The sequence below is a fragment of the Aquarana catesbeiana genome, linkage group LG01 (genome assembly GCF_042186555.1).
Source record: "Aquarana catesbeiana isolate 2022-GZ linkage group LG01, ASM4218655v1, whole genome shotgun sequence".
Classification (NCBI taxonomy): Eukaryota; Metazoa; Chordata; class Amphibia; order Anura; family Ranidae; genus Aquarana; species Aquarana catesbeiana.
Window position 1 is genome coordinate 634,619,965 of NC_133324.1, and position 14,738 is coordinate 634,634,702.

The window sequence follows — 14,738 nt, forward strand, 5'->3', positions numbered from 1 at the left end:
CTGAACTCTGGCTTGTTTTGACTACGCTTACTCTGTTTACCTTATTATTATTATTATTATTATTATTATTATTAATCAAGTGTGATTTACCTTTACTTCTGTCTCGGTCTGATTCATGGTTCCTGATACATACAGTGGTTTAACAGGGCAGGTTCCACTCAGAACAGGCCTCACCATGGTTAACCAAAGAAGTTGAGTGTACGTGTTCAGCGTCATATCCTAGGTTGTCTTAAGGAAATTAGATGTATGAGTGCTGTCAGCACTGCTGCAGAGGTTAAAAGGGTGGGGGGGTCAGCCTGTCAGTTCTCAGACCATACGCCGCACACTGCATCAGATTAGACTGCATGGCTATGGTCCCAGAAGGAAGCCTCTTCTAAAGATGATGCACAACAAAGCCCACAAACAGTTTGCTGAAGACAAGCAGGCTAAGGAAGGACATGTATTACTGAAACCATGTCCTGTGGTCTGATGAGACCAAGATAAACTTATTTGATTCAGATGGTGTCAAGCGCGTGTTGCGGCAACCAGGTGAGGAGCACAAAGACAAGTGTGTCTTGCCTACAGTCAAGCATGGTGGTGGGGTGGTGGGAGTGTCATAGTCTGGGAGTGGCATGTGTGCAGCCGGTGTTCTGCCGAGAAAGTTCCGCTCGGCGGATAAGGACCCCCCTCTACTGCGCAGGCGCAGCGTCTGCGCAGTAGGATCCGGCAGAAATAGCCGAAGATGACTAGGGGAAAATCAGCTGTACACGGCGCCTGTAAGAGGGCCCCTCGCAGTCTCGCTTCGCTCGCCATGCTTCGGGCAAGGCCTCGCTTCGCTCGGCTCTTTTTTATTCCCCCTCTAGGTCCACTTGGATGGTGAGGAAGGAATCTGGACCTAGGGCGCAGGCGCCGTGTACAGCTGATTGTAGATTTTGTCCTTCGGCTATCTCCGGCAGCTGATAGTAGTTCGTGCTGCGCAGGCGCTGCGCCTGCGCAGTACAGGGGGGGATCTTATCCGCCGAGGGAACTTTCTCAGCAAGACACCGGCACTCTGGAGCTACAGTTCATTGAGGGAACCATGAATGCCAACAAGTACTGTGACATACTGAAGCAGAGCATGATCCCCTCCCTTCAGAGACTGGGCCGCAGGGCAGTATTCTAACGTGATAACAACACCAAACACAACTCCAAGACGACCACTGCCTTGCTAAAGAAGCTAAGGGTAAAGGTGATGGACTGGCCAAGCATGTCTCCAGACCTAAACCCTATTGAGCATCTGTGGGGCATCCTCAAATAGAAGGTGGAGGAGCGCAAGGTCTCTAACATCCACCAGCTCCGTGATTTTGTCATGGAGGAGTGGAAGAGGACTTCAGTGGCAACCTGTGAAGCTCTGGTGAACTCCATGCCCAAGAGGGTTAAGGCAGTGCTGGAAAATAATGGTGGCCACACAAAATATTGACACTTTGGGCCCAATTTGGACATTTCCACTTGGGGGTGTACTCACCTTTGTTGCCAGTGATTTAGACATTAATGACTGTGTGTTGAGTTATTTTGAGGGGACAGCAAATTTACACTGTTATACAAGCTGTACACTCACTGCTTTACATTGTTACAAAGTGTAATTTCTTCAGTGTTGTCACATGAAAAGATATAATAAAATATTTACAAAAATGTGAGGGGTGTACATAGTTTTGTGAAATACTGTATATATACACTTATATGGGGCAGACTTGATGATGGACCACTTAGTCTTTTTTCGGCCATCACTCTTATATGTTTATATATGAATTCTAGAAAATACTAAGAGGCTTAAAAGGGATTCCAATGATTTAGACCACTGTCTACCACTGTGTCAGCTAAGTAAATGCACTGAGCTGTACTCGATACTCCATAAATGTGTCTAGATTATTGATGATATTCTCAAATTTTGTACACCAATTTCTAGTAGCAACTGGACATTCCAGAGAAATGTCACAAAGTTTGGAGTCAAAAACTGATATCTTTTCCTTACAGGGTAATATTATGTAAATGAATATGAAGCTTGCATTATGCACTGGATTTGTAGTGCTTACCCTCTATCTCTTCAGCTATATTTTATCTTATGGCTTAGATTTTTCCTGTAGTAAATTCTGTTTGCAGGTGGTGGTTGTTGTGACAGCTTTTCATACAAAGGCCAATAATGTTCCACTTTCTCTCCTGTCATTATTTCCTTTTCCAGACATCTTTCATGCCTTCCATGTAGCTATAATCACAGGGCGAAGGGTCCAGAGGATTTCACAGTAACAGGAAGTTAAACTTCCTCAATCCCGTAAATGACAAGTTACAACCTGTTTCCTTTTACCAGATTGTTAACTGGCAGGGTGAGAGAGAGAACTAGAGCAATGAGAACATAAACATACAAGAGCAGAACCAGAGGCAAAGTAGGAACTCTAACTGTCTAATCCCCAAGATGAAATTATTATTGCTGTTGGGTATTTTTCTGCATATTGATGAATGCAAAACAAGAGAATTCAGGGATTCCATAAATGTTACTGAGGACCCTTGGACAGAACCAGAGGACACTAATGTAAGGAGGTTACTTTCTGAGCTTAATCCAGAAATATCCATCCCTAAAAGCCATGACATACAATTTCAAGAAGGGACCACAACTCTACAAACTTCAACTACTACACCTGCTAGTTTACCAAAAGCCAAGAGGAAAGAATATAAAATTTTTGAAAAGATTATAAGAATGCCACTTAGAGCACCACCACCCACAGAGGCTACAACAGAAGAAGCCACTAAGGCTATTGATGAACAGCCAGAGACCACAAAGAAGACACCATCACAAACAGAGAATGTCCAATCAGGAACTAACCGTTTACCAAGGCAGAATTACAACAATAACAGCCAGAAATCCAGCTTTGAAACAGCAAGAGGAAAGTAAGAGCAGATGTTTTTTCTTTATACCTATTAAAAGATTGTCTGGTCATACAGTGGTATCTGCATTTAACTCCATAAGACAGGAACGTATGACTATGTAATTCACACTGCAGCATTTCATATTCTAAGAAATTTCTTTGCTTTATTCAAGAGCCAGCTTTATGCAATTGAAACTGCTTAAATGAAATTCCTTTGCAAAGTTTTAGATCCTTTACAATATAAACAGGGTTTGTCTATGTGATGAAAGGCTTTACTGTATATTTATTTAGGACAGGAGATTTGAAAAGGAGAGAATGGCTCACACCATTCATTTTTATTGATGTGATATGCAAAAAGCAACAGAAAAGGGCTAGTGTATGTTTAGGGATGAGCTTCGAGTTCGAGTCGAACATGAGTTAGACTCGAACATCGGCTGTTCGCCATTTCGCCAAGAGCGAACAATTTGGAGTGTTCGCGGCAAATTCAAGATCCGCGGAACACACTTTAAAAGTCTATGGGAGAAATCAAAAGTGCTAATTTTAAAGGCTTATATGCATGGTATTGTCATAAAAAGTGTTTGGGGACCTGGGTTCTGCCCCAGGGGACAAGTATCAATGCAAAAAGAAGTTCTAAAAATGGCCGTTTTTTCGGGAGCAGTGATTTTAATAATGCTTAAAGTGAAACAATAAAAGTGTAATATTCCTTTAAATTTCGTACCCGAGGGGTGTCTATAGCATGCCTGTAAAGTGGCGCATGTTTCCCGTGTTTAGAACAGTCTGACAGCAAAATTACATTTCAAAGGAAAAAAGTAATTTAAAACTACTCGCGGCTATTAATGAATTGTCGGTCCAACAATACACATAAAAGTTCATTGATAAAAATGGCATGGGATTTCATAGTTACATAGTTACATAGTTAGTAAGGTTGAATAAAGACACCAGTCCATCCAGTTCAACCTGAGTGAGCACCCACAATTGTCCCCATCCCCGCACATTGCGTCCCATCAAGATGCCCATCCACTATATTATTATTATTTTTTTATATATATTTTAAGGTACCCATGTAGCGCCATCAATCTACGCAGTGCTCCACACACACCCACACCGGTCCCCACCCCCAAGGAGTCTGCAATCCAAGGTCCCCAACTCACACCCATACACCAGGGCCAATTTTTTTGGACAGAAGCCAATAAACCTACCAGCATGTCTTTGGAGTCTGGGAGGAAACCGGAGTACCCAGAGGAAACCCACGCAGGCACAGGAAGAACATGCAAACTCCAGGCAGGTAGTGTCGTGGTTGCGATTCGAACCAGCGACCCTATTGCTGAGAGGCGATGAGTGCTAGCCACTACACCACTGTGCTGCCATTTCCCCACAGGGGAACCCCGAACCAAAATAAAAAAAATGCGTGGGGGTCCCCCTAAATTCCATACCAGGCCCTTCAGGTCTGGTATGGATATTAAGGGGAACCCCGCGCCAAATTTTAAAAAAAAATGGTGTGGGGTACATTTGTACCCCATTACCAATTCACACAGGGGGTTGGGATCTGGGGGTCCCCTTGTTAAAGGGGGCTTCCAGATTCCAATAAGCCCCCCGCCTGCAGACCCCCACAACCACCGGGCAAGGGTTGTGGGGTTGAGGCCCTTCTCCCCATCAACATGGGGACAAGGTGCTTTGGGGGGCTACCTCAAAGCACCCTCCCAATGTTGAGGGCATGTGGCCTGGTATGGTTCAGGAGCGGGGGCGCTCTCTCATCCCCCTCTTTTCCTGCAGCCTGCCAGGTTGCTTGGATAAGGGTCTGGTATGGATTTTTGGGGGGACTCCACGCCATTTTTAAAAAAAATTTTGTCGCAGGGTTCCCCTTAATATACATACCAGACCTCAAGGGCCTGTTATGGAATTTAGGGGGAACCCCACGTCATTTTTTTTTATTTTGGTTCGGGGTTCCCCAAAATCCCATGCCGTTTTCATCAATGAACTTTTATGTGTATTGTCGGACCGACAATTCATTATAGCTGTGAATAGTTTTAAATGACTTTTTTTTCCTTTGAAATGTCATTTTGCTGTTAGACTGCTCTAAACACGGGAAACATGCGCCCCTTTACAGGCATACTATAGACACCCCCCCCAGGTATGAAATTTAAAGGAATATTACACTTTTATTGCTTCACTTTAAGCATTATTAAAATCACTGCTCCCGAAAAAACGGCCGTTTTGCATTGATACATGTCCCCTGGGGCAGGACCCAGGTCCCCAAACACTTTTTATGACAATAACTTGCATATAAGCCTTTAAAATGAGCACTTTTGATTATTCATGTTCGTGTCCCATAGACTTTAACTGTGTTCGCGTGTTCAAACACATTTTTTGCTTGTTCGTATGTTCTGATGCGAACCGAACCGGGGGGTGTTCGGCTCATCCCTATGTATGTTTATGCAGCATTGATTTATTTGTATAAAGTGATTGCACTCTGGTTATTGCTGTATGATCTTATATAGCATTGACAATTTATGCAGCACTTTAATTATTGTACATTGTACATTCACAATAATCCCTGCCACTAAGAAGTTTGCAATCTAAGATGCCTACCTCACATGCAATATAGACAGGATCCAACAAACCTACCAACAAATCTTTTGGAGTTTGAGAGGAAGCCAGAGTACCTGGGGGAAACCCACGCAAGCACAGGGAGAACATGCAAACTCCATAACGGTATTTTCTGGGTGGGGATATAATCCAAGGACCCCATGTTGCAAGACAAAAGTACTTACCACTAAGCCAGACATAGGCAGAGCAGTTTTCTTTCCTGCAAGCACAGGTTGCAGGGAAGAAAATTGCTCGATTCCCCCATCAACACAGTAAGTATTTATGGGGGAATCCCTCCTGCTGAGCCATTGTGTTCTCCTGGCGGGGGGCAGGGAAGCTGCCCCTGCCAGGAGAACACAGTGAATAATCACATGTAAAATCTGACAGGCTCGATCGATCAACTTGGGTACATTCAGCCTGCCCATACACGGTTTGAATCTTATCTGGTTCCTGCTGAACCGGCCGAGATTTGAACCGTCTATGGCTGGCTTAAGCCACTGCACTGTTCAATCATCACAACTAGAACTAATAGAGTGGGGGTGTTTATAGCCAGAATGTGTATACGTCTTCCTATCCCTGTTTCAAATAAGAGTATGCAGGGGTTCCCCATCGTAGTTATTGTGAGATTAATGCCCAACTGTAAGTGTCCTCGTTATGAAGATTTACCCTCACTTCCTGTCCCAATGACACCAGGACAAGAAATTCTGTTGAACTAAAAAAAAAACTTGACAGCTCTAGTCAGAGTCCCTGTACTAACAATCCAATGTTAGTACAGAGATCTCCCCTGCTGTTCTATTGTGTTCTGACAGGGAGACCCCCCCGCCAGAACACTCCAGTCATTGGCTGAGAGCGCTGATCGGGAGCCAGTCGGCTGCTGGTTTTCCCGCATGCTCATCTCTCGGATCAGCTTCCATACACACTGGCTGAATGTCGACCGTTTTTTATTGAGCTGGCTGATGTCGGCTGGCATACGGCCCGTGTGTACTAGACTTAACTGTTCTCCCAGCAGGGGTGGGGGCAGGGGGAGCTGATCTGACCAGAGAACGCACAATGATTATTGCCAACGGCTATATGAAGAATCCGGCAGGCTGGTTGTACCCACGTTGATTGGGTCCAAGCCCCTGCTGAACTGGACAAGATTCAAACCGTATATGGCCAGCTTAAGTGTAATTTCTATGACCCGCATGCTTGGCCAATCACAGCGCTGTCTGTACAGAGAGCTGTAACTGGCCAAAGCCAGGGTGGCTTTGGCCAATTATGGCTCAGGGGGTTTAGTACACACCCCACACTACATAAGGCCGCCTGCACGTCGGCCCTGTGTAGTGTGTTCCGGCGTTGAGAGACAGAGACAGAGAGACAGTGTCATTTGATTTAAGTTAGATAGATTAGGCAGGACAGTCAGTCAGTTAGCTGTACTTACAGTGTATTGTGTATATATATGCATCACAGGTGTTGTGTATATATATATATATATATATATATATACACTGTATTCAGTTTAGCTAGATCCATTCCTGTTATTATCTTCCTACTGACAGGCAGGCAGGTGTTGTTACAGTATTTGAAGAAAATTGCTGGCGTTCTTCTGATCCTATTAGTCCTATTAGCTACAGTATTTACAATTAGTGTAGCGCGTCCTCTGCACAGTGTGCACCTAAAGCTACCTGTAGAAGATTGGTGGTGTTTTTCTGTTCCTATCACTACCACAGGCAACTACATTATTTTTTAGTGTAGTGCGAGCTCTGCACAGTGTACAGCTAAAGCTCCAAGTTAGTGTAGTGCGACCTCTGCACAGTGTTCAGCTAAAGCTACAAGTTAGTGTAGTGTGACCTCTGCACAGCGTTCAGCTAAAGCTACAAGTTAGTGTAGTGTGACCTCTGCACAGTGTTTAGCTAAAGCTCCAAGTTAGTGTAGTGCGACCTCTGCACAGTGTTCAGCTAAAGCTACAAGTTAGTGTAGTCCGACCTCTGCACAGTGTTCAGCTAAAGCTACCTGTAGAAGGTTGGTGGTGTTTTCCTGATCCTATCACTACCACAGGCAGCTACATTATTTACACGTTAGTGTAGTGCAACCTCTGCACAGTGTTCAGCTAAAGCTACCTGTAGAAGGTTGGTGTTGTTTTTCTGATCCTATCACTACCGCAGGCAGCTACAGTACATTATTTACACGTTAGTGTAATGCGACCTCTGCACAGTGTTCAGCTAAAGCTACAAGTTAGTGTAGTGCGACCTCTGCACAGTGTTCAGCTAAAGCTACAAGTTAGTGTGGTGCGACCTCTGCACAGTGTTCAGCTAAAGCTACCTGTAGAAGGTAGGTGTTGTTTTCCTGATCCTATCACTACCACAGGCAGCTACATTATTTACACGTTGGTGTAGTGCGACCTCTGCACAGTGTTCAGCTAAAGCTCCACGTTAGTGTAGTGCGACCTCTGCACAGTGCTCAGCTAAAGCTACAAGTTAGAGTAGTGTGACCTCTGCACAGTGTTCAGCTAAAGCTACCTGTAGAAGGTTGGTGGTGTTTTCCTGATCCTATCACTACCGCAGGCAGCTACATTATTTACGTTAGTGTAGTGCGACCTCTGCACAGTGTTCAGCTAAAGCTACCTGTAGAAGGATGGTGGTGTTTTCCTAAACCTATCACTACCGCAGGCAGCTACATTATTTCCACGTTAGTGTAGTGCGACCTCTGCACAGTGTTCAGCTAAAGCTACCTGTAGAAGGTTGGTGGTGTTTTCCTGATCCTATCACTAATGCAGGCAGCTACATTATTTAAACGTTAGTGTAGTGCGTCCTCTGCACAGTGTTCAGCTAAAGCTACAAGTTAGTGTAGTGCAACCTCTGCACAGTGTTCAGCTAAAGCTACAAGTTAGTGTAGTGTGACATCTGCACAGTGTTCAGCTAAAGCTACAAGTTAGTGTAGTGCGACCTCTGCACAGTGTCCAGCTAAAGTTACCTGTAGAAGGTTGGTGGTGTTTTCCTGATCCCATCACTACCGCAGGCAGTTACATTATTTACACATTAGTGTAGTGCGACCTCTGCACAGTGTTCAGCTAAAGCTACCTGTAGAAGGTTGGTGGTGTTTCCCTGATCCTATCACTACCGCCGACAGCTACATTATTTCCACGTTAGTGTAGTGCGACCTCTGCACAGTGTTCAACTAAAGCTACCTGTAGAAGGTTGGTGGTGTTTTCCTGATCCTATCACTACCGCAGGCAGCTACATTATTTACATGTTAGTGTATTGCGACCACTGTACAGTGTTCAACTAAAGCTACCTGTAGAAGGTTGGTGGTGTTTTCCTGATCCTATCACTACCGCAGGCAGCTACAGTACATTATTTACACGTTAGTGTAATGCGACCTCTGCACAGTGTTCAGCTAAAGCTACAAGTTAGTGTAGTGCGACCTCTGCACAGTGTTCAGCTAAAGCTACAAGTTAGTGTGGTGCGACCTCTGCACAGTGTTCAGCTAAAGCTACCTGTAGAAGGTAGGTGTTGTTTTCCTGATCCTATCACTACCACAGGCAGCTACATTATTTACACGTTGGTGTAGTGCGACCTCTGCACAGTGTTCAGCTAAAGCTCCACGTTAGTGTAGTGCGACCTCTGCACAGTGCTCAGCTAAAGCTACAAGTTAGAGTAGTGTGACCTCTGCACAGTGTTCAGCTAAAGCTACCTGTAGAAGGTTGGTGGTGTTTTCCTGATCCTATCACTACCGCAGGCAGCTACATTATTTACGTTAGTGTAGTGCGACCTCTGCACAGTGTTCAGCTAAAGCTACCTGTAGAAGGATGGTGGTGTTTTCCTAAACCTATCACTACCGCAGGCAGCTACATTATTTCCACGTTAGTGTAGTGCGACCTCTGCACAGTGTTCAGCTAAAGCTACCTGTAGAAGGTTGGTGGTGTTTTCCTGATCCTATCACTAATGCAGGCAGCTACATTATTTAAACGTTAGTGTAGTGCGTCCTCTGCACAGTGTTCAGCTAAAGCTACAAGTTAGTGTAGTGCAACCTCTGCACAGTGTTCAGCTAAAGCTACAAGTTAGTGTAGTGTGACATCTGCACAGTGTTCAGCTAAAGCTACAAGTTAGTGTAGTGCGACCTCTGCACAGTGTCCAGCTAAAGTTACCTGTAGAAGGTTGGTGGTGTTTTCCTGATCCCATCACTACCGCAGGCAGTTACATTATTTACACATTAGTGTAGTGCGACCTCTGCACAGTGTTCAGCTAAAGCTACCTGTAGAAGGTTGGTGGTGTTTCCCTGATCCTATCACTACCGCCGACAGCTACATTATTTCCACGTTAGTGTAGTGCGACCTCTGCACAGTGTTCAACTAAAGCTACCTGTAGAAGGTTTGTGGTGTTTTCCTGATCCTATCACTACCGCAGGCAGCTACATTATTTACATGTTAGTGTATTGCGACCACTGTACAGTGTTCAACTAAAGCTACCTGTAGAAGGTTGGTGGTGTTTTCCTGATCCTATCACTACCGCAGGCAGCTACATTATTTAAACGTTAGTGTAGTGCGTCCTCTGCACAGTGTTCAGCTAAAGCTACAAGTTAGTGTAGTGCGACCTCTGCACAGTGTTCAGCTAAAGCTACAAGTTAGTGTAGTGCGACCTCTGCACAGTGTTCAGCTAAAGCTACCTGTAGAAGGTTGGTGTTGTTTTCCTGATCCTATCACTACCTCAGGCAGCTACATTATTTACACGTTAGTGTAGTCCGACCTCTGCACAGTGTTCAGCTAAAGCTACCTGTAGAAGGTTGGTGGTGTTTTCCTGATCCTATCACTACCGCAGGCAGCTACATTATTTACACGTTAGTGTATTGCGACCTCTGTACAGTGTTCAACTAAAGCTACCTGTAGAAGGTTGGTGGTGTTTTCCTGATCCTATCGCTACCGCAGGCAGCTACATTATTTACACGTTAGTGTAGTGCAACCTCTGCACAGTGTTCAGCTAAAGCTACAAGTTAGTGTAGTGCGACCTCTGCACAGTGTTCAGCTAAAGCTACCTGTAGAAAGTTGGTGTTATTTTCCTGATCCTATCACTACCACAAGCAGCTACATTATTTACATGTTAGTGTAGTGCGACCTCTGCACAGTGTTCAGCTAAAGCTCCAAGTTAGTGTAGTGCGACCTCTGCACAGTGTTCAGCTAAAGCTACAAGTTAGAGTAGTGCGACCTCTGCACAGTGTTCAGCTAAAGCTACCTGTAGAAGGTTGGTGGTGTTTTCCTGATCCTATCACTACTGCAGGCAGCTACATTATTTCCACGTTAGTGTAGTGCGCCTCTGCACAGTGTTCAACTAAAGCGCTACCTGTAGAAGCTTGGTGGTGTTTTCCTGATCCTATCACTAACGCAGGCAGCTACATTATTTAAACATTAGTGTAGTGCGTCCTCTGCACAGTGTTCAGCTAAAGCTACCAGTTAGTGTAGTGCAACCTCTGCACAGTGTTCAGCTAAAGCTACAAGTTAGTGTAGTGTGACCTCTGCACAGTGTTCAGCTAAAGCTACCTGTAGAAGCTTGGTGGTGTTTTCCTGATCCTATCACTACCGCAGTGTATTGCGACCTCTGTACAGTGTTCAACTAAAGCTACCTGTAGAAGGTTGGTGGTGTTTCCTGATCCTAACACTACCGCAGGCAGCTACATTGTTTAAACGTTAGTGTAGTACGTCCTCTGCACAGTGTTCAGCTAAAGCTACAAGTTAGTGTAGTGCGACCTCTGTACAGTGTTCAGCTAAAGCTACAAGTTAGTGTAGTGTGACCTCTGCACAGTGTTCATCTAAAGCTACCTGTAGAAGGTTGGTGGTGTTTTCCTGATTCTATCACTACTGCAGGCAGCTACATTATTTAAACGTTAGTGTAGTGCGTCCTCTACACAGTGTTCAGCTAAAGCTATATGTTAGTGTAGTGCGTCCTCTGCACAGTGCTCAGCTAAAGCTACAAGTTAGTGTAGTGCAACCTCTGCACAGTGTTCAGCTAAAGCTACCTGTAGAAGGTTGGTGGTGTTTTCCTGATCCTATCACTACTGCAGGCAGCTACATTATTTAAACGTTAGTGTAGTGCGTCCTCTGCACAGTGTTCAGCTAAAGCTATATGTTAGTGTAGTGCGTCCTCTGCACAGTGTTCAGCTAAAGCTACAAGTTAGTGTAGTGCGACCTCTGCACAGTGTTCAGCTAAAGCTACAAGTTAGTGTAGTGTGACCTCTGCACAGTGTTCAGCTAAAGCTAACTGTAGAAGATTGGTGGTGTCTCATACTAATACTAATACTAATAATACTACAGACAGGCAGTTGATTATATATATATATCCCAGCTTAGTGCAGCTACATCTCACTGCAGGCCATTCGTATGTCTGGAAGGCCAACAAGGAGAGGCAGACAGTCACAAACCAATAAACGAGGGCAAGCAGGCTCTGTGTCTAGAGGCAACAGTGCTGGTCATGGAGACGGTGCATCCTCAACAGCACGTGGCCGTGGGACACGCTTGGCCTTTTTTTCGTCAGCTGGCCATATTGAGCCGCAACATGCGGAAGACTTGGTCGAGTGGATGACCAAGCCATCATCATCCTCCTCATCCTCTCTCACCCATGCTCAAGGTACTTTGTCTGGCAAAGCAGCTGCCAACGCGGCCTCTTGATGTCGGAATGTCCGAACAAAGTCCGACTGTGTGTACGGGGCATAAGTCCTCACAGTTACTCATGGTGGGCACAGAAACAGGCCCTGCTGTGAAATATTACATCAAGAATTCTAATTACATGTCCCTGTTGAACAAGGGCTGAAAAATTGGGCCTTAGGCACTGGTGCTGGTGCCACAACCCTGCAACCCCTCACAGATACTCTAGTTGGAGCGCAGGAAATAGCCCTGCTGCAAAGAATTGCATCAAAAATTGTAATTACATGCCCCTGTTAAACAGGGGCTGAAAAATTGGGCCTTAGACACTGGTGCCACAACACTGCAACCCCTCACAGATACTCTAGTTGGAGCGCAGGAACTAGCCCTGCTGCAAAGAATTGCATCAAAAGATGTTGGCTCAAACTTGTCTTGCATACACACGGTCACACAAAGTTGTCGGAAAATCCGATCGTTCTAAACGCGGTGATGTAAAACACATACGTCGGGACTATAAACGGGGCAGTGGCCAATAGCTTTCATCTCTTTATTTATTCTGAGCATGCGTGGCACTTTGTCCGTCGGATTTGTGTACACACGATCGGAATTTCCGACAACGGATTTTGTTGTCGGAAAATTTTATCTCCTGCTCTCCAACTTTGTGTGTCGGAAAATCCGATGGAAAATGTCCGATGGAGCCCACACACGGTCGGAATTTCCGACAACACGCTCCGATCGGACATTTTCCATCGGAAAATCCGACCGTGTGTACGGGGCAATACAGTGTTGTGGCACCAGCACCACCACCACCACCAAAGTCCCAATTTTTGTGCCCCTGTTGAACAGGGGCATGTAATTCCAATTCTTGATCTAATATTTCACAGCAGGGCCCTGTGAGGGCTTACAGTGTTGTGGCCACAACAACACCTAAGGCCCAAATTTATGCTGAGTATATCGGGCAGGCCCCTACTTTCAAACATCCAACTTACAAACGACTCCTACTTGCAAACGGAAGGAGACAACTGGAAGTGAGATGAAATCTACCCCTAGGAAGGGAAATTCTCTCCTGTAAGAGTTAATATGGGAAAAACTTTTCTCCTTTCCACTGATACTTTATCACCAATCCTTGTTTCACTAAAACCCCCAAATTTTCAAAAAACATTTGTCATTGGGACAAAAAGTGAGGTGAAATCTTCTGAAGAGGAGCACAGACAGCAAAACAAATGTCACAGGGGTGATAACTCTTCCCTATGTTTTCCAAAAAGCATAAAATTGATTTTTTGGCTGAAGCTAAACATGTTAAAAATGTACCAGTTCAAAATTACAAACAGATTCTACTTAACAACAAACCTACAGTCCCTGTCTTGTATGCACCGCCTGTATACTACTGTTCAGAGTATATAGGGCCTGGGGGCCCCACACCTTTCTTTTTTTAATTTGGGTGCGGGGTTCCCCTTAATATCCATACAAGACCCAAAGGGCCTGGTAATGGACTTGGGGGTACCCATGCCGTTTGTCTCACTGATTTTCATCCATATTGCCAGGACCCGACATTACATTAAAGCCGCAAGCAGTTTTAAATGATTTTTATCCCTTTAAAATTGTCATTTTGTGCAGGGACTGTTCCAAGCACAGAAAACACGTGCCACTTTACAGGCATACTATAGACACCTCCCAGTTACGATAGTTAAAGGAATATTTCAATTTTTTTTTTTTACTTTAAGCATCATTAAAATCACTGCTCCTGAAAAAAGGCTGTTTTAAAAAGTTTTTTTTGCATTGATACGTGTCCCCTGGGGCAGGACCCGGGTCCCCAAACCCTTTTTAGGACAATACCATGCAAATTAGCCTTTAAAATGAGCACTTTTGATTTTGAACGTCCCATAGACATCAATGGGGTTCTAACGTCCGTGCAAATTTTCGGTCCGTTCGCAGGTTCTGGCGCAAACCTAACCGGGGGGTGTTTACCATATGATCAGCTGTGTCCAATCACAACCGATCACATCGTAACCAGGAAGTGCCGGTTATCCGCTTTTCCTCTATTCGCGCTGACAAGGCGTGAGTAGAGGAGAGCCAATAAGCAGCTCTCCTGACAGAGAGAGCGCATTGATTATCAGTGCAGACCCATCAAGGATACCCACAAATACCAACCCAGAGTGCCAACCCGTGCCCACCAGGGATGCCAACCTGTGGCCACCAGGGATGCCAATCAGTGCCCACCAGGGAAACCAATCAGTGCCATCAGTAATGATTGTCAGTGCCTCCTCATCAGTGCTGCCTATCAGTGCCATCTATCAGTGCCCATCTGTGCCGCCCATCAGTGCCCGTCATTGCACATCAGTGACATCCATCAGTGCCCATAAGTGCTGTCTATCAGTGCCCATCAGTGCCACCTCATCAGTGCCCATTTGTGCCACCTCATCAATGCCCATCAGTGCAGCCTCATCAGTGAAGGAGAAAATTTACTTATTTACAAAATTTTATAACAGAAACGAAAAAAATCTTTTTTTTTTTCGAAATTTTTGGTCTTTTTTTATTTATTTAGCAAAAAAAAAAAAACAGTGGTGATTAAATACCACCAAAAGAAAGCTCTATTTGTGTGAACAAAATTATAACAATTTCATTTGGGTACAGTGTTGCATGACCATTCAATCGTCATTCAA

At 44.8% G+C, this 14,738-nt stretch overlaps 1 protein-coding gene across 1 annotated transcript in view; it reads left to right on the top strand.

Moving 5' to 3' along the window:
- The first annotated feature begins 2,264 nt into the window (after positions 1 to 2,264).
- Positions 2,265 to 14,738, top strand: part of MMRN1 (multimerin 1) — a 314,347-nt gene continuing 301,873 nt past the window's right edge. Inside the window, exon 1 of the mRNA XM_073601042.1 lies at positions 2,265 to 2,901. Within this exon, the coding sequence (XP_073457143.1) occupies positions 2,429 to 2,901 (473 nt within the window). The 5' untranslated portion in view covers positions 2,265 to 2,428. The remainder of the gene's footprint in view (positions 2,902 to 14,738) is intronic.